The 26,175-nt window shown below is 47.2% G+C and overlaps 1 protein-coding gene across 3 annotated transcripts; it reads left to right on the top strand.

The window, feature by feature from the left end:
• Nucleotides 1-268: 268 nt before the first annotated feature.
• DLEU7 (deleted in lymphocytic leukemia 7) lies at nucleotides 269-26,041 on the top strand. Of its 3 annotated transcripts, XR_011378655.2 has the most exons (3): nucleotides 269-1,067; nucleotides 14,054-14,190; nucleotides 19,691-26,041. XR_011378655.2 is itself a non-coding variant. In XM_089304194.1 (2 exons), the coding sequence occupies exons 1-2, from the start codon at nucleotides 636-638 to the stop codon at nucleotides 19,699-19,701; spliced, it is 438 nt and encodes a 145-aa protein (XP_089160320.1). In that variant the 5' UTR covers nucleotides 271-635; the 3' UTR covers nucleotides 19,702-19,819. The 3 variants fall into 3 exon arrangements, 2 of the variants coding, with proteins under 2 accessions (XP_089160320.1, XP_002720782.3); XM_089304194.1 differs by lacking the exon at nucleotides 14,054-14,190 and having other exon boundaries at nucleotides 271-1,067; nucleotides 19,696-19,819; XM_002720736.6 differs by lacking the exon at nucleotides 14,054-14,190 and having other exon boundaries at nucleotides 303-1,067; nucleotides 19,691-20,579.
• The last annotated feature ends 134 nt before the right edge of the window (nucleotides 26,042-26,175 follow it).

The following is a 26,175-nucleotide window of genomic DNA, read 5'->3' as shown; positions in this document are numbered from 1 at the left end:
TGCACTTGTGCACAGGGAGCCAGACCTGGAAGGGCAAAACTTGGAGACACACAGGTCCACCTTCTTAGGCTGGGGTGGGGGCCAGGAAGCCCTAAAGGCTATTTCAAGAAGTTCCAGAAAATCCCTCTTGGGTTGGGAAGGGTAGGGAGGGGAGGCAGGCACGTGGTTCCTTTTGTGAATTTTGCTAAGGCTCTCAGCTCTTGCCCAAGCTCCTGGGTGAGTCCTTCACACCCCCACCCTCTGGCGTAAGTGGTCATTGGCAGGCATCCTTCAAAGGAGATGGGGGCGGGGTATCTCTGATAGACGCATCTGCACAAAGCAGCACGTTTTCCCATCAAAGCCCTGGAGAGGAGAAAGAAACACCGCTCAGCACTTGGCTGATTTTCAGGTGCACACGGAGCAGCGCATCAAGCAGCCTTGGGTCAGAACAAGCGGATTCGGAGTCGAAGCGAATGCAGGGGCCAGCGCGGGTCAGGGACTGCGGGCCGGGGGCGGTGCCGGCCACACACGCGGAGAGAAGCCGGGGCCCAGGATCCGCGGGTTAGGAAATGTGACCCTGGCGACCCCAAACGCCCCCGCCTCCCTCGCTGCCGCTCCACCTGCACGCGGAGCGCGCGGAGCCGCTGGTGGAAGCAATGGCCAGCCCCGCGCCCTTAGTGGCCTCCATTAGTCACCAAATGGTGGCTCTGCAGACCCTGCAGCTGCTGCAGCAGGAATGGGGCTGGGGGGACGGGCCGGGCGCCCCGGGGGGCTCACGCGACCCGGACCACGTGTTGGCCGCTCCTGTCCGCCGCTCAGGCCCGCTGAGGGCCCAGCTGGGGCCGGAGCTGGGGATGGAGGGCGGGGCCGTGGGGGCCGGGGCGCGGGCGAGCTCCCCGGAGGTGGAGGTGGAGGGGGGCGCTGAGCTGCTGCCCCTCCCCCGGGACCGCGGGCCCTGCACCCTGGCGCGGATGGCGATGCGCAGCGCGCTGGCCCGTGTGGTGGACTCGACCTCCGAGCTGGTTAGTGTGGAGCAGACGCTGCTGGGGCCACTCCAGCAGGAGCGGTCCTTCCCCATCCACCTGAAGGTGAGTCCAGTCCTCCTTGCAACACCTGGCGGGGCTGTGCGACCCCAGCCAAGCTGCGCACCGGGATTCCGCCCCGGGGTGGGTGGGTGGGGGTGCGCTGGGGCCGGGGATATGCTGGCTGGCGGGGAGCTCTAGACCTACCTGAGGCCCGCCTGAAAGCGAGCCTGGGGGAGGCCTTGGCAAAACCTGCCCGGGGCTAGCTTCCGCCCTCCATAAATCAGGTCCTACTCCTGCCAAAGGGCAGAAAAGCCGTGGCTCAGGTGCAGCTTCTGGGGAGGGAGGAAGCGCCCCCAGCCGCCTTCCAAATGAATAGCCCTCCCTTCAGAGCCCTCAGTACCCCTCTTGAGGCCCCTCTGCCCTTCTGTGATGAACCCTGACCCGTATATCTGAAGTTCCTTCATGCTCATGAATCACAGTTATTATTGCATAAATCCATTTCCCCGCAGAGCTCGGGGTCTTACAGAGGCAGCCGAAATTCTCATCTAAGCGGGGTGAGAGCCGGGTGGGTCCTAGGTGTTGAAGCGTGAATACTAAACTAAACTCCTGCTAAGTCACCCAGCGCCCAGGTGTAGGGCACGGTTTCCTCTTAGTGCCTAACCACATTCCCCAAGTTAGCAAGGGAAGCCAGCAGCTGCCTGGTAGACTGAGGGGAATGGTGAAAATGGGGGGAGGGGTGCTTCTCCTTTGCAACGCTGGCCCTGCCATTAGCTCACTCAGGGTAATTCATTTAAGGTCACAAATCTCTTTGAGACCTTCTGGCTGGGAGCACTGCTTTGTGCATTCCCCTGGGAGTCTAGCAGAAGGAAGTGGGGAGGGGCCAGGACGGCTTAGAGCATTTCCCAAGAGTTGTTATTCTTGCGCTACAAAGTCTGGGAAAGCTGCTGCAGATTAAGTTGCACCATGCACTGCAAAAGATGTGCTTAAAATCAAACGCACCCAAATACCTACTGGTGCACTATACCAGGGTTTCTCGGTCTCCGCTCTGTACACATTTGTACAGATTTGAACACATTTGGGGTGTTCCTATGCATTGTAGGATGTTTCCTGCATCCTTAGCCTCTGCCCAGCAGGTGCTAACTGCACTACTCCCTCCCTGGCCCACTGGTACTCCACACTTTGCTATATAGGCATGGGGATGGGACAGAGACCCAAGTTCACCTCCAGATGAGAAGCCCTTCCACACTTACAAGCTAAAAAATGAAGCTACATTTCACCAATGTGAGAAGCACCTCCCAAAGAAACATCTCTTTGTTGTTGAAACCTTTGATACCACCAAGAAATTTTAAAATCCTGTCAATTGAAGTATGATACACCATTGATTGTAAGTTTCATCCTAACGTCTGGGATTTTTGTAAATGTTATAAAAAGTGTGTCTTGGAGTTGGTGAAACAGGAAGCACTATGTGAGGTTAGGAACATTCACAGGTGAAAGGAGACACTGAGTGATCCTGGAAGGTGTCTGCTCTTTTCAGGGGAACTGTGTGAGATCCAAGGCCAGGAGCATCGCAAAGCTCTGGGCCCTCGGGCAGCAGCAGGGGGAGGGTGTGACCTGCAGTTATTCAATATGGCGGAAGGGAAAAAAAACGATGCTGGGGTCGTAAGTGGGGCCAGATGGGGAAAGGCCTGTACATTGCACAGGGGCCCTAGCGTGCAGGCAGACAAATCCCAGAAACTCAGACAAGTGGGAGAAGGCGCGGTTTCAGTTAGAGAGTGAGGTCATAAGACAATTGTCTGAGGGCCTGGCGCAGTTCAGTGGCTGTGTAGTAAACCTGGTGGCCTCTGCTCTGGAGGCACCCCCCACAAATCCTGCCAATTTGGCTCATGGCAGCCTGTGCCGCGACTTAGTCCGCCTTTTGGCCTGAACTGACTTTGGATCCTAGACACTTTCCATCACTAAGTCTTCATTATCCAGAGCTCAACCCTCTTGCTCCTTTTTCGGGAAAATTGAGGTCATGAGACACAGATATCCTCTTTAATGAAAACACCTTCCCACTCATCTTCATTCTGGTCTCAAATGAATGGGGTTGTCCTCCTGTCCCCGACTCTCAGTATAAATTGTATCTCTTAGGCACCGAGGCAAATCTTTTCATTGCCCCCAAACCTTTTCCATCAATTCTGTCTAATATTTTCTCCTGTCTCATCTCTGCCCATTCTGCCCAGGCCTCAAGCACTCTCAAAGCTTCCCTCACTTACCCACTCCTCGGAGTCACAGGTCCTTACCTTCTTCATCACAGCGACTTCTGCAGACTTCTCCGAGTGTTGCTGCCGCTTTCTCCAAATATCCAGCATGCTGGTGACAGGAAGGGAGCTGCCGGGTATTTAGCTCTTGGAGTTCTTCACCTGCAGGGGAACAGTGAGTGTTAGAGCCCCTGAGAACAGCCAGCGCTTTCAGCAGGGAGAGAGGCAGGGGCCAGTTTTGCCCCCTCGCCAGAATCTTGGAAGGTTGCTTGGTTTGGTCTTGGGAGAAGAGGTAATGTATTCATTTGGTTTACAGGTTTATGATTATACAGTACCTAGACTGGAGGAGACAGACAGCATAGCATTCTGTCTTTCCACGTGGCTGGTTACGTTGGCTACGTTAATGCTACTGTTCATTTGAATGATTCGGAAGAGTGCTTTCTGTATTTTTTTTAAGATTTATTTATTTTATTTGAAAGGCAGAGTTACAGAGAGGCAGAGGCAGAGAGAGAGAGAGAGAGAGAGAGAGAGAGAGAGGTCTTCCATCCACTGGTTCATTTCCCAAATGGCCGAAACAGCCCGAGCTGTGCCGATCTGAAGCCAGGAGCCTAGAGCTTCTTCCAGGTCTCCCATGCAGGCACAGAGGCCCAAGCACATGGGCCATCTTCCATTGCTTTCCCAGACCGTGGCAGACAGCTGGATCGGAAGTGGAGCAGCCGGGACTTGAACTGGCGCCCAAATGGGATGCTGGCACTGCAGGCAGTGGTTTTACCTGCTCACTACACCACAGCGCTGGCCCCTGCTTTCTGTATTTCTAAATTAGGAACATACGGACTGGTTTAATACAACAGAATGGTTTCACGAGGAATTCTGCTAATGCAAATAACACTTGTGTATCACTTAGAAGCCTGTGGAAACCTCTCCAACTTTTAAGTCTCTTTGGTGATGTTACTTGCCACAGAAGGTAGGAGGGAGTCCCAATGACTTGAAGCCTATGGCCCAGATGACTAGCTCTAGGGATCCTACTGTATAGATAGCACTGCATAGCACAGTGGGCAAGTCTCATGGAGCTTTTCCAACCTATTCTGCCAATTCCTGCTGTAGGCCCTTGAGCAAATTTTTCAGTCTTCTTGTGCCTCAGTCTCCTCATCTCTAAAGTGGGTACAGTGATATCTTACCCAAAGGTTATTGAGATAATTTATATAAAGGCTTAGTGGCTCCCCATCATACACTGCCATACATTTGAACTATTATCATTGCAATTGCTATTGTCACTATTAATACTTCATGAACTTTTATTAGCTATGATTCTTGTGGGTTTCATTCTTGATATTAATGAGTCTGATGCATGGACTCTTTTTTACTTCTCTGGTACTGTTGACAGAAACAGAGTTAGGATGATTCAAAGAGACTTCCAGAAAACCTCCACACACACCTGATGGGTGGAGAAAACCTACACGCCTGATAGGTGGTGTGACTGAGCTGTGTGACTCCCGATGAATGCCCTGACCAAGCCACCCAAGGGGAGGGGAAGGAAACGAAATCTCCGGGCGTGCAGACAGAGCGCCCCTCAGCACTTTAACAGGCTTTTTTTTTTGGTAGTATTTTACTCTTAAGTTAAAAAAACCGATATTTAATATTCCTTTCAACACTCAGAAATTATCACGGACACACAACAAGCCATGGAGTGGGCATCTTCATGGTGGGTGCAAAATGCCTAACAGTCCTGAGTCTTGTTCAGTGCGATGCAGAAGGTGGAGTTAACGAGCCAGGCGAACACTGCGGGTGGAAATTGAGGCTCGAGGAAGTGAGGACTTTGCTCCAGACGGCAGCTAAGAAGAGATGAGTTTATCTCACTCACGCTGCTGCTGCTAGGGTGTTGTTTTGGTTTGGATAATGTTTTGGGTGTCCTCAAAGGCTCATGTTCTGGGGACTTGGTCCCTAAGGTCTTATGTTGATGGACTAAGGGTGGTAACTTGTTCTCTAAGTGTACTGTGCATGCAGGGGTGGGGGGGGGGGAGCGAGTGCGTGTGAGCGCTCTGCTGTCTCTTTAAAAGAACACCAGTGCTATTAAGTTAGGGTCTGCTGTGGTTCCCAAGGGCAGGTCTGCGTGTTGACAATTTGGTTCTCAGGGTAGCCGGGCTGGGAAGTTGAGAACTTTCACAGGTGGGGTTGAGTGGGAGGTCCTTAGTGTGTCGGGAGCGTGTTCTCGAAAGGGAGTAAGGTATTTCTCATGCAAGCCTTGCCTTCTCCCCAAGAGGGTTGTTATAAAAGGAGCAAAGCTGGGCCCCCCACTCTGCTTCCTGCTCACCCCGTGAACCTTCCTGTGCGCGCACTCTTGCCTTCGACCACGGGGGCCTTTTCCAGAGCGTGCACTGTGCTGTTTGGACTTTCTGTCTCAACATTGTGAGCCCCAGAAAACTCTTTATGAGCTTAGCTGCCTCCGGCGATGAAAAGCTGCACCCTTAGGACCACATTTCACCCTACTTACCTCCCTAAAAGCCATGGTCCTCAGGAGATTCAGATCAGAGCAGTGGCGGGGAACCCTCTGTCTGCCAAGGGCCCTTTGGGTGTTTATAACATTTGTGGACCTTACAAAACCATCAATCTCAACATGAGGCTGCCACAGACTTACCGAATTTTGAGCCCCACCTGTGGTTGCCTTGGCAGGACAGACATTACGCACCTCACCTCTGCTTTAGAGGGTGGGGTTTCAACATAGGAATCTGGCAGGGCGGGGTGAGGGGTTGGGATGTGGGGGGAATCTCTGTGCCTCCTTCCCTGGTGACAAAAAGGCCCATCATTGCGATCATGAACAAACCAGTATTATTAGCAAGAGCGCATTAAGCATTTGCCATAGGCAGCATGCGGGACATCGAAGGAAGCCAGTTTTAAGATTTTTAAAAAACTCCTTAAAGTGACCACCAGTTCCCATGAGAACCAGTTAGGAAGTTACTCTGATTGAGTTTTGTCTGTCTTGCTCTGAGACTAAATGCAGGCACAGTTTCCAAGACTTCTATTCTGAAGCAGCTTCACGGAGACCCTGGCTGAAGCTACTTTAAAAGGCAGAAGAGCGTCCTTGCCATTGCAGATTAAACGTGCCTGGGAGCCTACCCGTTTCCATGAGCTCATTCTGCTACCAATTATTTGGTCACGTTCTGTAGTCCTTGCTGCTTTTCTCATTCTACAGAGCAAGAGCAGCAGTCATAAAACTGTGGGCTTTGGCTTCCCGGTCCTTGCCAATGCTACATGCAAACTGCAAGTGTGACGACTGGCTTGTCCAGAGGAAGGCACTGAGGCTGAGTGCTCTTCCCCATTCACCCTAGCGAGAAGAGTCAGTGTCTGCAAAATGTGGGCATTGTGTCTTCAGAAACTGTTTACATACTAATAAAAAATGTTCACCGTCTTACTGTCAATAGCCGTGGCGGGAGTTGTTCTCTATTTGGGACAGAATTGTGCTTTTATGTTTGGAAAAAAAAAAAAGACCCAGTGACTAATCTCAGAGTGCCTATCCCTTCCCCACTGCTCTACAAATCCCTAACTTAATGGCTTTGTAATTCGTTAGCGATACAAGTGACCTGAGAAGCAGCCCACAAAAGCTCTCTGAAATGTAAATTGTGGGAAAGAGATCACAGCAAGACCCTAACACAAAACCACTCAGGTTTGACATCTCGGTGTGGCAGCATTGCACTGTTTTATTTTACGGTTTTATGGGTTTGCCTTGTGCACCCCTGAATCGAGTGATAGACTCATCTCCATCACCAAAGTGCTTTTCACTGACCTTTCCACCTGCACGCGGTGCCACACCCCAAGCAAATGCTTAAGGAGCTGCAGTTCTGGGTGAGCGTTTACACTGGGTGCACCACAAGTAAAAATGTTTCATTTCCTGTGTTCCTGTGGATGAGAGACTTTTTATGGTGACTGGCAAACACTGTGGTCCTTCATTGGGTGTTTTATTAACACATAGTTACCTATCGATTTGAGACTGGGTTTGGGTACCTGGTGACTGCCCTGCACCCTGTCGACTGTAGCTCAAAGCCAGGTGCTGATGAGCCAGATCAAGCTGGGACAATGTCTAGCTCACAGAAATATCTTTCTCATGACATCCTGCTAAAACAGAGCTGCATCATCTCCGTTTATGTACATATCCGGTGTGGAGGCGCCTAATGGGGCTGGGGAAGGGATTCTTGTTCCTTCATGCAACCCAGCGCTGAGCTGGCCAGGCAGAAGTTTATTAAGGCACTCTCGCTCACTCGCTTGCTCACTCGCTCTCTGTCTCTCTCGATGTGACTGCTTTGAAAAGAGCCAACTTATTTTAACGTATTTCAAACAAGTATGACTGTGGGGAGCAATCCGGACTAGACTAAGTTACTCGAATTAGGACTTATTCTATGCATCTGCTCTCCCACAATATGGCGCTGGGAGAGAAGTAAACAGCTTCCGCACAGCTGCCTCCAGTTCAACTAATAAACTGTAGGACTTGCTCCTGATTGGAGGAGAGCAGCGTACTCGGCGTGTGGGCAGCCGAGTTAGGATTGGCGGAGGAGGACTATAAAGGAGGAGAGAGACGGCATGCACCAGGAACATCTATGGGGAACATCTAAGGGAACCCGTGCAGCCCCCGAGAGAACCGGCCGGCGGTGTGCCGCTCCCCTGCGGAAGTGGGGAATGCGGCCAGGGGGAACTGCCCTTCCACGGAGGTGGAAGGGATAGTAGCCAACCCGGGAAGAACCAGCAGCAAACCCGGGGAGGGCCGAGCAGATGAAAGAACAGCGCAGGGTCCTGTGTCGTTCCTCCACGAAGAGGGGGAGCGACATAATGGTGCCGTGACTCGGATAGGAAACCTAGGGCGGATAGAAAACTTAGGAGGGAAGAAACGGGAAGAAACGGGAAGAATTGGGAAAATATCGGAGAGAGAGACTAGCAAACAGCCTAGGGAAAAGCCGGACGAAAGAGGTGCCGGAAGAAGCTATTGAAAGCCTAGGCATAGACTCGGATACGGACTACGGGGGGAAGCTGGGAGAAATCTCTAAGGTCGAAAGCGAAAGTGAAAGCTAGAACAAACAGACTCGGTCGCGGACTGTGGGGAGAGGCCAGGAGAAATGAGGGAGGAGTATCGTTGGAGGAAAGTTTGGGGAAACATACCGGGTAGAGAAAAGTGTTAGGGAAATTGAAGCCGCGGGGGGCAGGCCAAGGCGGAAACGGAAGCCACTTTGGGATTCTCAAGTTAGCCCGGGAATAGGGGGCGAAAAGTTGAAACAAGAAGCTGAGACGTAAGCCAGATTGGGATCCGTCTGATTAGCCCGGGGAGCAAAGGACGGGAAGCCAAATCGTGGGGCGGAGACGTACGCTGGGTTGAATTCGCCAGGCTAGCCCGGGGAACTTGGATTGAATGCTAGTGGTGGAGACGCAAGCTATGCTGTGTTACTCGCGGAAGCCGCCGCGTGCAGAGAGAGCACGGGGCGTGAATAGATAGGGAACGCTGGCGTAGGCCGTGGTTCAGACGCGAAAGGGTTAAGCGTGGAGACCGCGGAGCGCGCGAAGCCGAGCCGCGCAAAGCCGGGAAGCTGCGCAGATGAGAGAGGCGCGCGGGCTGAAGCGGCGAGGTGCCGGGAAGCTGCGGGGATAAGAGAAACAGAAGTTTGGAAGTGAAGTAAAAGAGAAATGGGAATGCTGGAAGATAGAAGTGAAATGGGAGAGGTAGGAATGCCCGGAGATAGAGAAATAGAGAAAAATAAGGCCTCCCCTCAACATGCCAATTAGAAGGCTTGGATTCGGTCTGCCCGATTAGTGAGGCGATGAGCACCTGGGCGGCTAGCCGCAGGTCACCGAAGACAGGCACGAATTAACATCAGTAAAGCTTCCCCACAATGCAACAATTAGGAGGCTTGGATTCGGTCTGCCTGATTTAAGGCGGTAAGCGCCAGCAAAGCTCGACCAGAGTATGAGCTGCAGGTCACCGAAGATAGGCACGAACCAACACTAATAAGTCTCCCCCACAATAAGGCAATGAGAAGGCTTGGATTCGGTTTGCCTGATAGGTTTTGTAAGCCCCTGCAGGCAGAGCAGAGCATGCGCTGCAGGGCACCGAACACAGGCACGCATCAGCGCCTAAAAACCTCCTCACAACATGGCGAAGAGAGGACCCGGATTCGGTTTGCCTGATAGGACTTGTAAGAGCCTGTGGCAACTCTAGCAAGTAGAGCAGAGTGTGTGCCGCGGGACACCGAAGACAGGCGCGTATCAACGCTAAAAAATAAAAAGAAAGGGGGATCTGTGGGGAGCAATCCGGACTAGACTAAGTTACTCGAATTAGGACTTATTCTATGCATCTGCTCTCCCACAATATGGCGCTGGGAGAGAAGTAAACAGCTTCCGCACAGCTGCCTCCAGTTCAACTAATAAACTGTAGGACTTGCTCCTGATTGGAGGAGAGCAGCGTACTCGGCGTGTGGGCAGCCGAGTTAGGATTGGCGGAGGAGGACTATAAAGGAGGAGAGAGACGGCATGCACCAGGAACATCTATGGGGAACATCTAAGGGAACCCGTGCAGCCCCCGAGAGAACCGGCCGGCGGTGTGCCGCTCCCCTGCGGAAGTGGGGAATGCGGCCAGGGGGAACTGCCCTTCCACGGAGGTGGAAGGGATAGTAGCCAACCCGGGAAGAACCAGCAGCAAACCCGGGGAGGGCCGAGCAGATGAAAGAACAGCGCAGGGTCCTGTGTCGTTCCTCCACGAAGAGGGGGAGCGACATATGACCTGCTGATAGTATATGTGTATCTACAAGTGATTTTGAAAGTGATAGGGTAGGGAAAAAATGCAAACCAAAACCCTTATGGATAGTTTCATCGTTATCTCCACTTTAGATAAAGTCAGGTCGGATCATATTTCTGACTTGCTGTTGGCTTCAGAAAACAGCTTTTGAAACTGACTCCTGTTGCCAGATTCTGTTTTCAAGCCTTCAGTGCTGATGGAAGTGCTTATTTTCAGTAAGAAGCTAGAAAGAGGTTGAACTTTGCTTTCCTTTTTTTGGGCTGTGCGGGTGCCTTGTCAGTTGTTCAGGGATTCTAGCCATGTGCACTCCTAGTAGACACAGAGCACAGGTTTTTCTGGAGAATCCCCTCACCCCGATCAGAGAGGAGAGAGCGGAGGGAGGAAGGGCTCTAATTGGGAGGTCTCTGATTAGCTAGAGGGCCGCCTCATTCAGGGCACACAAGGTTCCGTGCTTTGAATATCTTTCAAATAACCCAGCCCTCTCCGTTCTGCTGTAGGGAACAGGGTTGGGCCAACAGGCCAGTGTTCAGTTTGGATGCAGTCATTCCCAACTTGAGCTTTGTAACGCTCCTAACACTCAGTGAACCTTAAGAAAAACAATGAAGATAGCCAAGGAAGAACCACTAACCGATTCACTTGTAGACAACTTTGTTCCATCCTCAAAATAGCTTAGTGCTTCTCCCGCCTGGGTCCATGGAGGCCCTGCTCACCCTCCCTGGGCATCCACAGCCTCGTAACGCCTGCCTCCCGCCCTGGCTCTCACACTGGATGGCAAGCTCTGCTCTGTGATTCACGGCAGTAGCTGCCCAGTTTCTGAGTTGGGGCAGATCTTTGTGAATATTTGCGTTCTGGAAGAGAGAGATTAAGTCCACCTCTGCCGCTCCATGGCTGTGTGACCTAAGGATGTTGCGGACTGTCCCCAGGTCACGTGCTTTGACTGTCTTCTGGATTGCTGCTGTATGCGCTTCACGAGACCAGGCGTGTCAGGGGTGCTGCTTGCGCTCAGACTCCTGGCGGGTGCTCAGGCTTGTTGGCCAGAGCAGCGTTCTGAAAACGACACTTTGCCACGTGACCCCTGTGATTGGCAGGCTTCAGGGACTTTAGTCTGGCATTGGAGGCTTTCCACACTCTCTTACACCAGGTCTGCAACCCAAGATCCTGTTCTTCTCAGTCTGGATCCCATCTCCTGCAGTCCAGGTCCCCAGCCCTTTTCTTGACTGCAGGCTTCTGCTTCTGGTTTTCATTCTAATTCTCATCACAAGGGCAATCCTTTTCCCCTGTGAGTCAAACATTGCTCTCCTTGGCATCACCTGTCCTGTTAGACCGTCCCTCCCCTACCACCTCTCCAATGTCTCATCCAGGCTCCCCTTCTTAGTGCGAAGGTTGTTAGGGGCACACTGATGGCCTCGATCTTTTTTTGTTTTTGCACTGTGTGTGACTCCTGTACTAAGCAGTCTCAAATAGATTGTATCTCATTAGTGGGACTTTGAGTTTCTACAGAGGACTCTTTTTCTTGTCTCCTCTTCCTTCTTGCTGCCTAGAACTTGCTCCATAACCTAAAACTGAGGGAGTGCTTTACAGATGCACAGAGCTTCCATATCCATGAGCTAATTTAGCCTTTACACCCCCTCCATGTGACAGCCATATTGCTTCCATTTTACAGACGAGCAAACTGAGTGTCACACAGACAATGTGGCTCCTCCAACGATGACTCATCAAAGGGGGCAGAACCCGATCTCTGATGGCAACTGCATACCTCTTTTTTTTTTTTTTTTTTTTTTTTTTTTTTTTTTTTGACAGGCAGAGTTAGTGAGAGAGAGAGAGACAGAGAGAAAAGTCTTCCTTTTTCCATTGGTTCACCTCCCCAAGTGGCCACTACGGCCGGCGCACAGTGCTGATCGGATGGCAGGAGCCAGGTGCTTCCTCCTGGTCTCCCTTGCAGGTGCAGGGCCCAAGCACTTGGGCCATCCTCCACTGCACTCCCGGGCCACAGCAGAGAGCTGGACTGGAAGAGGGGCAACCGGGACAGAATCCGGCACCCCAACTGGGACTAGAACCCGGTGTGCCGGCGCCGCAAGGCGGAGGATTAGCCTAGTGAGCCGTGGCGCCGGCCTACTGCATAGTTCTTGAAGGACTGAGTGCTGCCTGCATCCCTAGGGATTTTGTGGCTGTTTGGATGGCTACCTTTCCTAACACCTGCAAAAGTCCCTTTTGCCTTGTAGGGTAACATACTCACTGGTTCTGGGAATTAGGATGTAGACATCTTTAGGGGGCTGTTATTCTGCCTTTCACAAGGTAGATTTCAGTTAAAGATTAGAAAGAAATGTTCTAAAAACTGGAACTGTCTCTTTTTCTCTTGAGCACATGGGTTCCCTTAGTACATTCAGACAATATCTGGCACATGCTAGAAATGATTGACACATCAAAACCAATTTTGTGTGCTTGGGTTATGAATCTCCAAGTGTCTGCTCCTCCATACGATTGGATTTCTGTGCTTTTCCATAGCTCTGCTAGCTCAGTGGGCAACCAGGTGCATGCTGTATGTGTTTCATTCCCCTACTAGGTTATAAGCGCTTTAGAGATCAGCTGAATGCTTTGTTGTCTTTTACCCAGTGTTGTTAGTTAAGCAGTGGAGGCTTGATACATGTGTGAAATAAACCTTGAGTCATTCGTTGGATGAGTTCAACAGGTCAAGGCCATTGTCCTTTAGTTGAGTCAAGAGGGAGCATCTTAACTCAATTATAAAGAACTTTCTATTTATTAAGTTTTTATTTTTGTGAAGAGCAGAGAGAGACAGATCCTCTATCTGCTGGCTCATTCCCCGAATGCATGCAACAGCTTGGGCTGGGCCAGGCTGAGACTAGAAGAGACAGTCCTGTCTATAGGTGGTAGCAACCCTAGGACTTGAGCCATCACTGCTGCCTCTGAGAGTCTGCCCTACCAGGCAGCAGAACTCAAGACGGGAGCTGGCACTCTGGTATGGTTTTGGGCATCCCTAGCAGTGCCTTAACCTTGCTATGCCAAAGGCCCATCCCTCAACTCACTTGGAAACAACTGCTAGCCATCAATTGGGCCACTCTAGCAAACAATGCATTTTTTTACCCAGAGTCTGAAATTACACAAGGTCTATAAGCTCCAACACTTGCTTTTAGATTGCTCAGCCATATAGTTCTAATTCTGGCGAAGTGCTCAAGGCACTATGTGGGATATTACGTCATTTCTAAGAGCATCTGGGACTTGCAAAATGAAAGCCTCTGGGAGGATATACGCTGTCATTGAATGGAAAGCACCACAAGTGAAATCATTGCTAATATTGATCATGTGAGTTTATACTGAAAGCCGCGAGCTGTCCCCTACGCTGTTAGCCTTAACGCTGTGACTGGTGACCCCCACCATCTGCAGCAGAATCAGCAGAGGTTTGGTTGGAGCAATAATTATTGGGTTCAGAGCTGGCCTTCAAGCCTTTTAGAAAGGGAGAGAAGCAATCACCTGTTTTAGTTTTCCCTCCCCTGGCTTAAGAGTCCCATGGAAAGCCTATTCCTATTAATTTGTTTTCTTTGACTGTTAATATATTTGAGAAAGGATTAAAAGGAAATACTGTACTGGAATAGTAAAATAAAGAGGCTTTGCAAAGCTCGCCAGAGATCTGAAGTTTGCCCAGGACCTCAGGGACCAGTGCAGCCCAACAGTTGAATTTTATTGTATGTGTAATTTCCCCAAACGATGCCTTCTTTGATTCTTTACAGTAAATGTGAAATTGACTTCAGATTTTAGGCCACAACTATTATTTTTAAAGGCGTTTTAATCTTCGTTGGGTGACGAATGCCTGTGCAGACTGGCTAATGGACACGCACGTCAGCACGCGTTTCAGGGGCTCCTTCTAGCTTGGATTTCCTTTTGCATGTTTTCTTTGATCCTTCCACTTTGTACTCAGAGTCGAATGACTTCCATAAAGCAAGTGGACAATTTCCCTTGATGTGGATCTTGGGCAAATAGTCTAGAGTGATTTTTTCCCCCCTTATTTTCCCTTTCCTAAGCAATATGGTTCAGCAACACAGAGTACTCCATGAACTACGGGACAGATGATCTAACTAGCCCCTGGGCACCTACTGAGCAGAAATGAGCAACACACAAGGCGAGGGAACTTGAAAGCTTCAAAGAGAAAGAAAAACAGGTACTAATATATTTCTAGGCTATCATGCCTGGAAATAGGGCCTGTGGCATGTTTATCGCTCTATCCTTGCTCGCATGGTCTCTCCGCTGCCCTTGTTGGCTGAACCGAAATAACTGGGTATTTGTGTTGTTTCTTGGGGGATGTTTTCTCATAAGCATTTGTCCTAAAACCCAAGTCCCTCCCACCCAAGAGACAGGATTTCTCTTTGCAGGAAGAATGGCTTCTCCTTCTACGCAAAATTAAGACGAAAATGCCACTGTTCATCAAATTCAATTCAGCTGTGGTTCTTCCCTTTGGATTATCTGTTTCACTTTTCCTCAGCTATTGAGTTGAATTCTTAGTGCATGGATTTTCAGTGATTTTCCTTTACTTAGACAAGCATTTTAGGTCTATGCACGTGTCTACATCTCACAGATCCGTGAAGCAAGATGTCCAGAATTGTTCTGTATAAAATACTTCAAAATTGTCTCATGGATTACTTAGAAATGGGTGTTTTGAGTTTTACATCATGCACATTTTGATAAGGTCGGCTATGTTACTAATTTCTCATTGACTTGCTTGGTGATTTATGTGATGCAGATTTTCTGACCTTTGCTGAGATTTGCTTTATGATGTTATACTAAAGCCAGCTTTCATAAATATTCCATGTGTGTCTGAGAATAATGTACATTTGCTTATTCACACTGGAAAGCTTGTGATTCGTGTTTTTCAGTCTTTTCTGTTGAGGCTGATTGTTTTGTTGTTTGATCCATCATTTTGAGAGAAATCTGGGTAAAACCAGTCATTATGTTTGTGGATTCAGTGTATATTACGGCTATCATATTAGGCACACACAAGTATATTATTATATATTTTGGGTGCTCATTCTTTTTATGCAGTGTAGGTTATTTTCTTTTCTTTTCTTTTCTTTTTTTTTTTTTTGACAGGCAGAGTGGACAGTGAGAGAGAGAGACAGAGAGAAAGGTCTTCCTTTTGCCGTTGGTTCACCCTCCAATGGCCGCCGCTGCAGCCGGCGCACCGCGCTGATCCGATGGCAGGAGCCAGGATCCAGGTGCTTTTTCCTGGTCTCCCATGGGGTGCAGGGCCCAAGCACCTGGGCCATCCTCCACTGCACTCCCTGGCCATAGCAGAGAGCTGGCCTGGAAGAGGGGCAACCGGGACAGAATCCGGCGCCCCGACCGGGACTAGAACCCGGTGTGCCGGCGCCAAAAGGTGGAGGATTAGCCTATTGAGCCACGGCGCCGGCTGAGTGTAGGTTATTTTCTAATAATGATTTTTCCAGATTTGCTTTGGCTTCTCTTTGCTTGATATATATCTTAGTAGATATTTACTTTTAATATTCCTGTGGTTTTAGCTTTAGATTTGTTATTTATAAACAGCATAAGGATAGATTTTAAAAATCCAGTCTGGTAATCACTATCTTTTTTTTTTTTTTTTTTTTTTTTTTTTTTTTTTTTTACAGGCAGAGTTAGACAGTGACAGAGAGAGACAGAGAGAAAGGTCTGAGAGAAAGGTCTTCCTTCCGTTGGTTCACCCCCAAAATGGCCGCCATGGCCAGCGCACTATGCTGATCCGAAGCCAGGAGCCAGGTGCTTCCTCCTGGTCTCCCATGCGGGTGCAGGGCCCAAGCACTTGGGCCATCCTCCACTGCACTCCCGGGCCGCAGCAGAGAGCTGGACTGGAAGAGGGGCAACCGGGACGGAATCTGGCACCCCAACCGGGACTAGAACCCCGGGGTGCCAGTGCTGCAGGTGGAGGATTAGCCAAGTAAGCCGCAGCACCGTACACCACTATCTTTCAAAAGATGAGTTTATCAGTTTACATTTATTGTGTTTTCTGACATATTTTGATTCACTTCTACTGTCTATCTTATTTGGGGCTTTCTCTTTATTTTGCTTTATATTGTACCTTTACTTCTCCATGTTCACCTTCCATAACTATAAACATAAAAATTTTTTTTTTAACTTTTATTTAATGAATATAAATTTCCAAAGTACGGCTTATGGATTACAGTGGCTTCCCTCCAATACCGTCCCTCCCACCCACAACCTTCCCCTTTCCCACTCCCTCTCCCCTTCCATTCACATCAAGATTCATTTTCGATTATCTTAATATACAGAAGATCAGCTTAGTATACATTAAGTAAGGATTTCAACAGTTTGCTCCCACACAGAAACATAAAGTGAAAAATAATAGATGATTTTTTTTAAATGATGATGAAATCAGATCAGACCTATTGTCATGTTTAATCCCAGTGAGAGTCAAGTTGGGAGTTGATAATTTCTTTTTCTTTTTTTTTTTTTTTACAGAGGATCAGTTTAGTATACATTAAGTAAAGATTTCAACAGTTTGCACCCCCATAGAAACACAAAGTGAAATATATTGTTTGAGTACTCGTTATAGCATTAAATCTCAATGCATAGCACATTAAGGACAGAGATCCTACATGAGGAGTAAGTGCACAGTGACTCCTGTTGTTGACTTTACCAATTGACACTCCTGTCTATGGCATCAGTAATCTCCCTATGCTCCAGTCATGAGTTTCCAAGGCTATGGAAGCCCTCTGAGTTCTCCGACTCCTATCTTGTTTAGACAAGGTCATAGTCAAAGTGGAGGTTCTCTCCTCCCTTCAGAGAAAGGTACCTCCTTCTTTGAAGACCTGTTCTTTCCACTGGGATCTCACTCACAGAGATCTTTTGCCAGAGTGTCTTGGCTTTCCATGCCTGAAATACTCTCATGGGCTTTTCAGCCAGATCCGAATGCCTTTAGGGCTGATTCTGAGGCCAGAGTGCTATTTAGGACATCTGCCATTCTATGAGTCTGCTGAGTATCTCACTTCCCATGTTGGATCACTCTCCCCTTTATTTATTCTATCGGTTAGTGTTAGCAGGTACTAGACTTGTTTATGTGCTCCCTTTGACTCTTAGTCCTTTCATTATGATCAATTGTGAACTGAAATTGATCACTTGGAATAGTGAGATGGCATTGGTACATGCCACCTTGATGGGATTGAATTGGAATCCCCTGGTATGTGTCTAACTCTACCATTTGGGGCAAGTCAGCTTGAGCATGTCCCAAATTAAACATCTCTTCCCTCTCTTATTCCCACTCTTATTAAACATAAAATTTTAACACATTTTTCCCCAGCTTGTTTTAAAGTTTTATGTATTATTTCTCTACTTTTACTGATAACTCTTACATTTTTCACACACACAATTAAGTCAGAAATTTGTCAGGTTTACCACCTTTCTTTTGATTGATCAGGTGTCCAGAACATCACTCCATCCTACGTTTTGTTGCTGTGCAGCATTTTGGAAGCTTCTTACTGCTGTAAACCCATTAGTTGTCATACTTTCTGTTCTAAACACTGTTTTTTTAGATGTACACCCGTTTTTAAGCTTACTCACTGTCGCTTGTCTCTCATTCCTTGAGTTAAATTTTCTTCCTAAATTACATCTTTAGAAAGATCTAACAGTGAGAGTCCATTAGTGCAAATATCCTGTCCTTTTAAGTGACAGTATATTTATTTTGCCCTGGGTTATAAATGATTGCCTAGTATGGTTAAAATCATTCTACGTAGACGGTTATTTGAGAATATTTCTCCATTCTCTTCTCTTTTCATCTGCTGTGGTGAGAAGTTAGCAATCTCTCTTGTCATCCCTTGAAACTCATTTATCTTTTCCTGTAGTTGCTCTTCAGAGTAATTTTGCTCAGTGAGTTTAGATTTAGATCTAAATTAACTTATTCTGATGAGAGCTCATTTTTCTTCCCGAATATAAGGATTCATGTTTTGGATCATCTCTGGACAGTTTTCCTCTTTTGTCCTTGGTGGACATTGCCTCTCTGTCATTTCTCTGGGAAATGCATTTACTGAACTTCCTCATTCTGTCATCTGTGTTGTTTAACCTCTCACCCATATTTCTCATATATTTAATTTTTTTTAATATTCTGGGTAATTTTATCATCCTGGTAACTAATCGTTACTTAGATATATTTAACAGCTGTGCTGTAAGTTTTTAATTCAATGATAGTCACCACTTCTAGAAGTAAGTGATATTTGGTTCCTTTTAAAGACTATTTTTTTGATTCCTTATTTTGTATCTGTAATACTTTTAAACATATTTCACAGTCTCAATCTGAAATTCTTGGAATTTAATCCCATCCCTTATTGCATGTATTTTTTATCACGGTGGATTGTATTTTAAATTTTGTATTTTGAGTTTATCTTCAACAAAGGCTTATGGGAATAGAACTGTGGCCTATGGGCTGTGGCTATGTTCTTCTGGAATGGAGTTTTGTTCACTTTGGCCATGTGTCCATGGATACTTTAGCCCACTTCAAATTCTTAAGTTAATTTCCTAGTGTAGGTGTTCCCAGAGCATGACTGTAGCGTAGAGGGCAGCTCCAAACTTCAAGTACTGCGTGATGCAGATCCACAGTCACACATTGTCCATGAGACACTGCCCTCCGCTCCAGACCCAGCTCGGGAAAGACTTTCTTTTCCTGGTGATGTCGGTAGGCCGCTACAACGATCTGTTTCTCCTTTAGTGATGCCTTTGGGGGATTTTGTCCTTCCTTCTTGCAGACTCAGAAAGGATGTTTGTTCTGTTTTATTCAGAAATCTAGGAATTCAGTAGCAACAGGGTTTTGGGGAAACTAAGTGTGCCCTGTTTCCAAACCCATGAGTTCAAGGGAAGTATTTAAAAGAGACCCAATACGCAACATTTTTTCTAATGTAGAATAATTTCAGTATGCCATTTAAATGCAGTGGATTTGAGAATATGAAATATTTGGAGATTATAAATCTACTGACATACTTCATTCTTTTAAACTATCTTGGAACTGTCCTCTAAATTTACGTTGGGAATTTCTTGAGACCATGTTCATTCAATCATAAATTCTGTATTAGAATCTTAAGCACAGTGAGCACAGAATAATTGGAACAGAGGCTATTTGTGTATTTGTCATGCCTCTTTCAGGAACAGGTAACAGAAACTCAGCTCCAACTGACTGAAGTAAAAAGGGGATATTTATTGACTGATAGAACCAAAAAGTCTCAAGGTTTATTATTCAAGCACAGCTAGGTCCACACGCTCAAGAAAAATGTAATTAGAGTTGTTTCTTTTCATCTCTTTGTTCTACTTTGATCTGTGTTGGGTTTGTTCTCATTTAGATGCTCTCCTTGTGGTGCAAATCTGTTTTCCAAAAGTCCCAGTTAAGCAGAGGTCCCGGCAGTATGGCTTAGTGACCTGACTCGGGTCACCTGCCACTCCTGACCATTCCACGAGGCTGTGGGATGATACCCTCTGGCAGGTCTGGTCTCTGCAATTGTGGGTGTTCAAACCACACAGGAGAATGGAAGAGGGTAGCCCTCCTAGGGCAAAATCGGAGTAGGTGGGTGCTGTTACTGGCAGAGAAGGGAATGGAAGCTGGATAAGCAAAACACAACAAATACCTCCGTCACCTCTAGTTTCTTGTTTGTGTTTGCTGTTTGTTTCAGGACAGTGTTGAGTTTAGAAACATCTGCAGTCATCTGGCTCTACAAATCGAAGGACAGCAGTTTGACAGAGACTTGAATGCTGCCCACCAGTGCTTGAAGACCATAGTCAAGAAGCTGATCCAGTCCCTTGCCAATCTTCCTTCGGATGCCCACATGGTGGCCTGTGCATCCTTGAGACAGATCTTGCAGAATCTCCCAGACGTGTGAGTGGTAAAGACTTCGGCATGAAAACCACAGTTAGCACTGTTAAGAGGACTGGATACCTTGCCTTCCTAACTGAGTCAGTAGACAATGGATGTTTGTATTACCAACCAGGAGACTTGATAGCACAGGTAGCAGTCAGACACGCTGCTGGTCTAGTCTTCAGAACGACAGCATGTGAGTGGACATTTTGTAAAGCAGTAGGTCACATTTTTAAGTATGTTGACCTATTTTCTGACTTTCTGAAATCTATTCCACTCTGGATTATATATGGACATACTTGTATTGATTAATTCATACTGTTAGTTTTGATCAAATGACACCTTACTCTATATTCATATTAACATAGACCTATAAGGTTTAATATGGTTATTTATATGATTAAAGCTGCATGGTTCTTAAACTTATCTTGAATGAATGGGATATTTGACCACTGAGATGTTCTACTTACTGAGTACTTCGTTTTATGTTATGGGAGCAGTCTTTAGCTGTAGGACCACATGTGTCAGTAATTAGGAGTTCCAGTCCTGGCATTAATAACTTACTGTTGGGCAGGAAGAGTGGCTTCCAAACCTTGTGCTTTCATGAAATGACTTGTAAATTTAACATGATAATGAGCTATGAAGTACCAAGGATATATGATATGTAAATACAAAGTACAGTGTTATTAAAGTCTCATGTGGAAACATCTGTATCTTCTGACTGTTTTTAATATTCCTATTAAAGTAGGAAATTCTTGTGAACTAAAGGAGGACGTGGATATACTGGCAGGTTTCTCTAAACATTCAGAAATGGGAAAAGAAAGGGTGATTTTTTTTTCTTTGCAACAACTCTCTGCACTTACTTGGCGGAAAAAACTGAATTTTCCATTGTTCAGTGATGACTGTGCTAGGAACCAAAGGAAAGTGAAATGCTGATTTTCTCTTAAAATTTTAACAGAGATAGCATCGAATTTAGATAAAAAAGATGACTGTATGTATGTGTAGATTATTTTCTCAAAGAATAGTAAAGTGGGTCTGTGTAGTGAAAGTGCATCTACTGTTTTAAAAATTTTTGATAATAATCAAAGTATTTTTAATCCCATCTATTCTCATCCTATTTGGCAACAGAGGTTTTCTTTCAGCGTTAGAAAATGAAAAGTAAATATATCGCTTCTCTGTAGATGTAACTGATCATTTCCACAGAAGAGAATTGTGGATAGGAGACTGAATTCTGCAGGAACGCTAACAGTGCGTCTCTCTCTCTCTCTCTCTCTCTCTCTCTCTCTCTCTGTATGTGTGTGTGTGTGTGTGTGTGTATAAGGTAAGTTATGCCAGAAAAGAATCCCACTGCTGGAAACACTGTATTCTGAGGGGAATGAGTTTATTTTGTGAAGAGGTCTCTCTGCCCCCAGGGAAAATATCCCCTCTCATTATTTATAGGTTACCCACCGGATTGTAACTGCTAGTTCTGTCTGTGAATATTAAGATTTTTTGGGCTCTTACCCCAAGGAATACAGAACATTTGTGCTTTTCTATCTGTGTGTGTGGCCTTTCCTCGCTTTGTCCCATGTTTCCCATTGACTGATTAACTGATTTCAAGGTCGATTTACCTGCCACCTCCCCCATGAACCTGAGCCACCCTCGCTGCAGGTGAACACTTTCTCTTCCTGACTTGCGTGGAACACATTCTGTGCTCCTTCTCTGCCTCTATTGTACACCATCTTAATAGCACGGCTATTGCTATCGTGATCAGATTGCTGAGTGAGAGTCAGAATTATTCCAAACCTCTCTGTGTGTTTCATAGCAGGTACTGATTCGAAAAAGTCTCTGACCCTACAGGGATTTCCATTGCTCCCACCACATTTTATGCCTCTCTTATCCTATTCTAAATTCTGTGGATTGTATCCTGTGGTTAATCTTTACCATCTTTTGATTTTTAAGGTCACCAATCGTCCCTTCACCTTTTCCTCATTGCTTGAATGCTGCCTGTAAAACTCTATTTTCGGCCGGCACCGCGGCTCACTAGGCTAATCCTCCGCCTTGCGGCGCCGACACACCGGGTTCTAGTTCCGGTCGGGGCGCCGGATTCTGTCCCGGTTGCCCCTCTTCCAGGCCAGCTCTCTGCTGCGGCCCGGGAGTGCAGTGGAGGATGGCACCTGCACCCCATAGGAGACCAGGAGAAGCACCTGGCTCCTGCCTTCGGATCAGCACGGTGTGCTGGCCGCGGCGGCCATTGGAGGGTGAACCAACGGCAAAGGAAGACCTTTCTCTCTGTCTCTGTCTCTCTCACTGACCAATCTGCCTGTCAAAAAAAAAAAAAAAAACCAAAACAAAAAACCTCTATTTTCAGGCCAACCCTCTGGCTATATCCCAAACGCACGTGAGTTCTGAGCATGGCTGGGGAAGAGCACCCACCCAGCTGTGCCAATCACACTCTATGGCCCCAGTCTCCAAGAGCCCTCAGTGCTCTCCAGCGGCCTTTATTTCCCCAACCCGTCTGTCCAGGATGTAGCCAGTGGGCACATTTAGCTACTCAATACTTGAAATGCGGCTTGTCTAAATTGAGATGTACGATTAGGTCAGCACTGTGGCACAGTGCATTTAGGCTGCCACCTGCCCTGCCAGCATCCCATATGAGCACCAGTTTGAGTCCCGGCTGCTCCATTTCTTATCCAGCTCTCTGCTAATGTACCTGGGAAAGCAGCAGAGGATGGTCCAAGTGCTCAGGCCTCTGCCACCCATGTGGGAGACCCAGATGGAGTTCTTGGCTCCTGCTTTCAGCCCAGCCCTGCCCCAGCAATTGTAGCCATTTGGGGAGTGAGCCAGTAGATGGGAGATCCGCCCCCCGCCCTCGCCCTGCCCAGTCTCTGTAAATCTGCCTTGTGGGGAGCAACTGGGAGCAACTCGGACTAGACTAAGTTACTGGAATTAAGACTTATTCTATGCATCTGCTCTCCCACAATATGGCGCTGGGAGAGGAGAAAACAGCTTCTACGCAGCTGCCTCTTGCCAACTTGAGTGATGACCTCCAGGAGCTGATCCTGCTCCTGATTGGAGGAGAGCAGCGTACTCGGCGTGTGGGCAGCCGAGTTGGGATTGGCGGAAGAGGACTATAAAGGAGGAGAGAGACAACATGCACGAGGAAGATCTAAGAGGAACATCTGAAGGAACACCTGTGCAGCCCCCGAGAGAGCCGGCCGGCGGTGTGCCGCTCCCCCGCGGAAGTGGGGAATGTGGCAGGGGGAACCGCCCTTCCACGGAGGTGGAAGGGTCGGTAGCCAACCCGGGAAGAACCAGCAGCAAACCCGGGGAGGGCTGAGCAGACAAAAGAACAGCGCAAGGTCCTGTGTCGTTCCTCCACGAAGACGGGGAGCGACACTGCCTTTCAAAATAAATAGATGCATCTTTTTTTAAACATTGAGATGTGCTAAAAAAATGGAAAATACAAGTTGTCCTTCGAAAATCTAATATTTAAAAAAAATAAGATACCACTCCCTGAAGGCTTTTCCATTCCCTCTGAAATGGCACTTTTTACCACCCTTCTCCTGTGCTGACCATTTTGCTTCTGATTGCACCAGGAAAATGAAAGCCCTTAGAAGCTCATGGCCGTCATCCCATTAGCAGATGCCCCAACTCTGCCTCTCTCTCCCGCACTGTGAGTTCCCTTCTGTCGGAAGGGGGGCCCGTCCTGCTCCTCCCCGGGGCTGCTTGGGTGCTTAGGCACTGGACTCCATCCTCTCTCACTGACTTCCTTCTGCACTCACCTCCTTGCCTGTGTTGTCAATTTCTGCCTCTCAGTAGGATCACTCTGTCAGGACGGCATTATGTCATACTAGCTCCGATCTTTGAAGAACTTCCTCTAGGTACTGTTCTATTTCTTTACTCCCTTTTAACAGCAAAGCTCCCTGCAATAATTGCCCAAATTAGGTACCTACAATTCCTTTTTTCCCCCAATTCCCTTTTGAACTCCCTCTAAATGGATTTTGTGGTCACAACACCATCAGAGTCGCTCTTGTCAAGACCTTTACTAACTGCCCTAGTGATAAGTTAAATGGCAAATTCTCAGTCCTCGTCTTCCTTGATCTGTCAGCAGCTTCTGACACAGTGGCTCACTCCTTCCTCCAGTCACTTTGTTATGTGCTATTTTGGTTTCCATGGGAGCAGACTTTGATGGTTTTGCTTCGCTGGCTCCCTTCATAGACCTCTGTCCTGCTTCCTCCCCATCTCCTAATTTCTAAATGCTGAAGAGCTCGGGGGCTCAGTTTGGGTCCTCTTCTCTAATTATACTTACTCCTTGGAGACTTCAAAACCAGCAATTCACCAGTGACATCCAGATAGACATCTTTCACCATAAACACCAGACTCCTGAGTTTCTCCTGACTAAAGAACATCTCCACTTGATCATCCAAAGAGCATTTCCAATTCAAAAATAGAATCTTGATTCCCCAAACCTGCTGTCCCTCATCTTCCAAATCTCTGTTGACTGTTACACTTGATCTTCAACTCACATAGTCAAAAATAACATTAGCATCCTCCCTAATTCCTCTCTTCTTCATACCTGTGCGGGGATCTTTACAAAGAGCATGGAAAATGAATTTTGTAGAAAATTATGCATGAGTTTCCATTTCTTTACACCAAAATAAGCTTATTTTTAAGTTTCATGTTTCTACATTTTTTTTGAAGTCCTCCCATATATTCACTCAATCTGAAAATCCGGTTGGCTCAACCTTCAAAATGTGTATCAAACCAAATTACTTCTCACTACTTCCAAAGCTACCACCCCTTTTCTAGGACTAGTATCTCCTGCCTGGAATATTGTAGTCTTTCTCTAAACGGCTGTACTACACACCTCACTGCCCTCTCCCTATTATCTGTTCTCACACAGCAGCCACAGTAATGGAAGTCAGATCAATTACTCCTCTGCTCCAAACCTATCAATGACTTCCTTTATACTCAAAATAAAATCCAAAATCCGCCTCTTTGACCTGTGTCCACTAATATTTATTTATTTTTATTTGAAAGGCAGCATGACAGAGACAGAGATCTTCTATCAGCTGGTTCACTCCCCAAATCAACTGCAGGGATTTGGCCAGGCCAAAGCCTGGAACTAGGAATTCAATTCAGGTCTCCCACATGGGTGGCAGGGACCCAAGTATTTGAGCCATCACTCGCTTCCTCCCAGGGTTCACATTAGCAGGAAGCTGGAATCCAAAGCAGAGCCAGGACTTGAATCCAGGAACACTGAAAGGGGATGTGGGTGTCCTTAGTGTCATCTTAACAGCTGCATTAAATGCCAGCCCCACCCCACAGGTCTGACGACGCTGCTCTCTTCTCTGCTCTCTCCTCTTCAAATACAACTAGCTCTAGAGTCTTTGCACTTGCTCTTATCCCTGCCTGCAGGACTTTTCCTTCATCTACTTCAAGTAAGTCTTACAGAGGCCCTGTCTAGCCCCTTTAGTGAAAGCAGTATCCATGTCACTCTTGTCACTTCTCCCTGCTTTGTTTACTCATGGCTCTGGTAGTAATCTCCACCTGTTTGTGTACTTACTGCATATTGTACAGAGAGGTTAGATGGTGGCCTCCAAAGGCATGTTCGCGTCCTAATCAAGGAAACCTGTGAACACTGCTGTATGTATGTGTGTGTCTGTCGGGGGTGGAGAGACTATTACTCAGATGGAAACAGATGTGATTATGATGAGGATGATGTGATGAAACTGGGTATGATCTGGATAGACACTTGCTGTCACAAGTGTCCTTATAAGAGGGGCAAAGGGAGACAACACAGGCAGAAGAGGAGGCAACAGCGTACCCACGACATGGAGGTTGGAATGTGTGCCCACAGGCAAGGAATGCTGACAGCTACCGGAAGCCGAAGAGGCCAAAAAGCAGCTTCTCCTCTGCACTCTCCAGAGGGAGAGCCCTTCTGGGAACACCTTGATTTTGAACTTCTTCCCTCAAGAACTCTTTGGACATTTGGTCTCCAGAACAATATTTCCATTGTTTTAAATCACCCAGTTTGTGGTCATTGGTAGCAGTAGCCCTAAGAACCGAATTCACCTGCCTTTCTTCATTAGAACGTAAGCACAAGGATGTTACTCATGGCTGTGTCCCATGTATGCCAGAAATGCCTGGCTCACAGTAGCAGCTCAATAAATGTCTGATAAATGAAGACGTATGAGTCAAGTGGTCAGTCATGTAAGTTTTTGTTTTGTTTTTTTAACAAAAAATTGTGAGCCCTCCAGAAGTTCAAGTCTTATGTGTTTTGGTAAATATCTAATCCAAAGGAAAAAAGTATAAAATATA

This window comes from Oryctolagus cuniculus, chromosome 9 (genome assembly GCF_051225735.1).
Source record: "Oryctolagus cuniculus isolate XC-2025 breed Fujian yellow rabbit chromosome 9, ASM5122573v1, whole genome shotgun sequence".
Classification (NCBI taxonomy): Eukaryota; Metazoa; Chordata; class Mammalia; order Lagomorpha; family Leporidae; genus Oryctolagus; species Oryctolagus cuniculus.
Note: the sequence above shows the minus strand (reverse complement) of the source record. Positions and strands in the feature narration are given on the sequence as shown.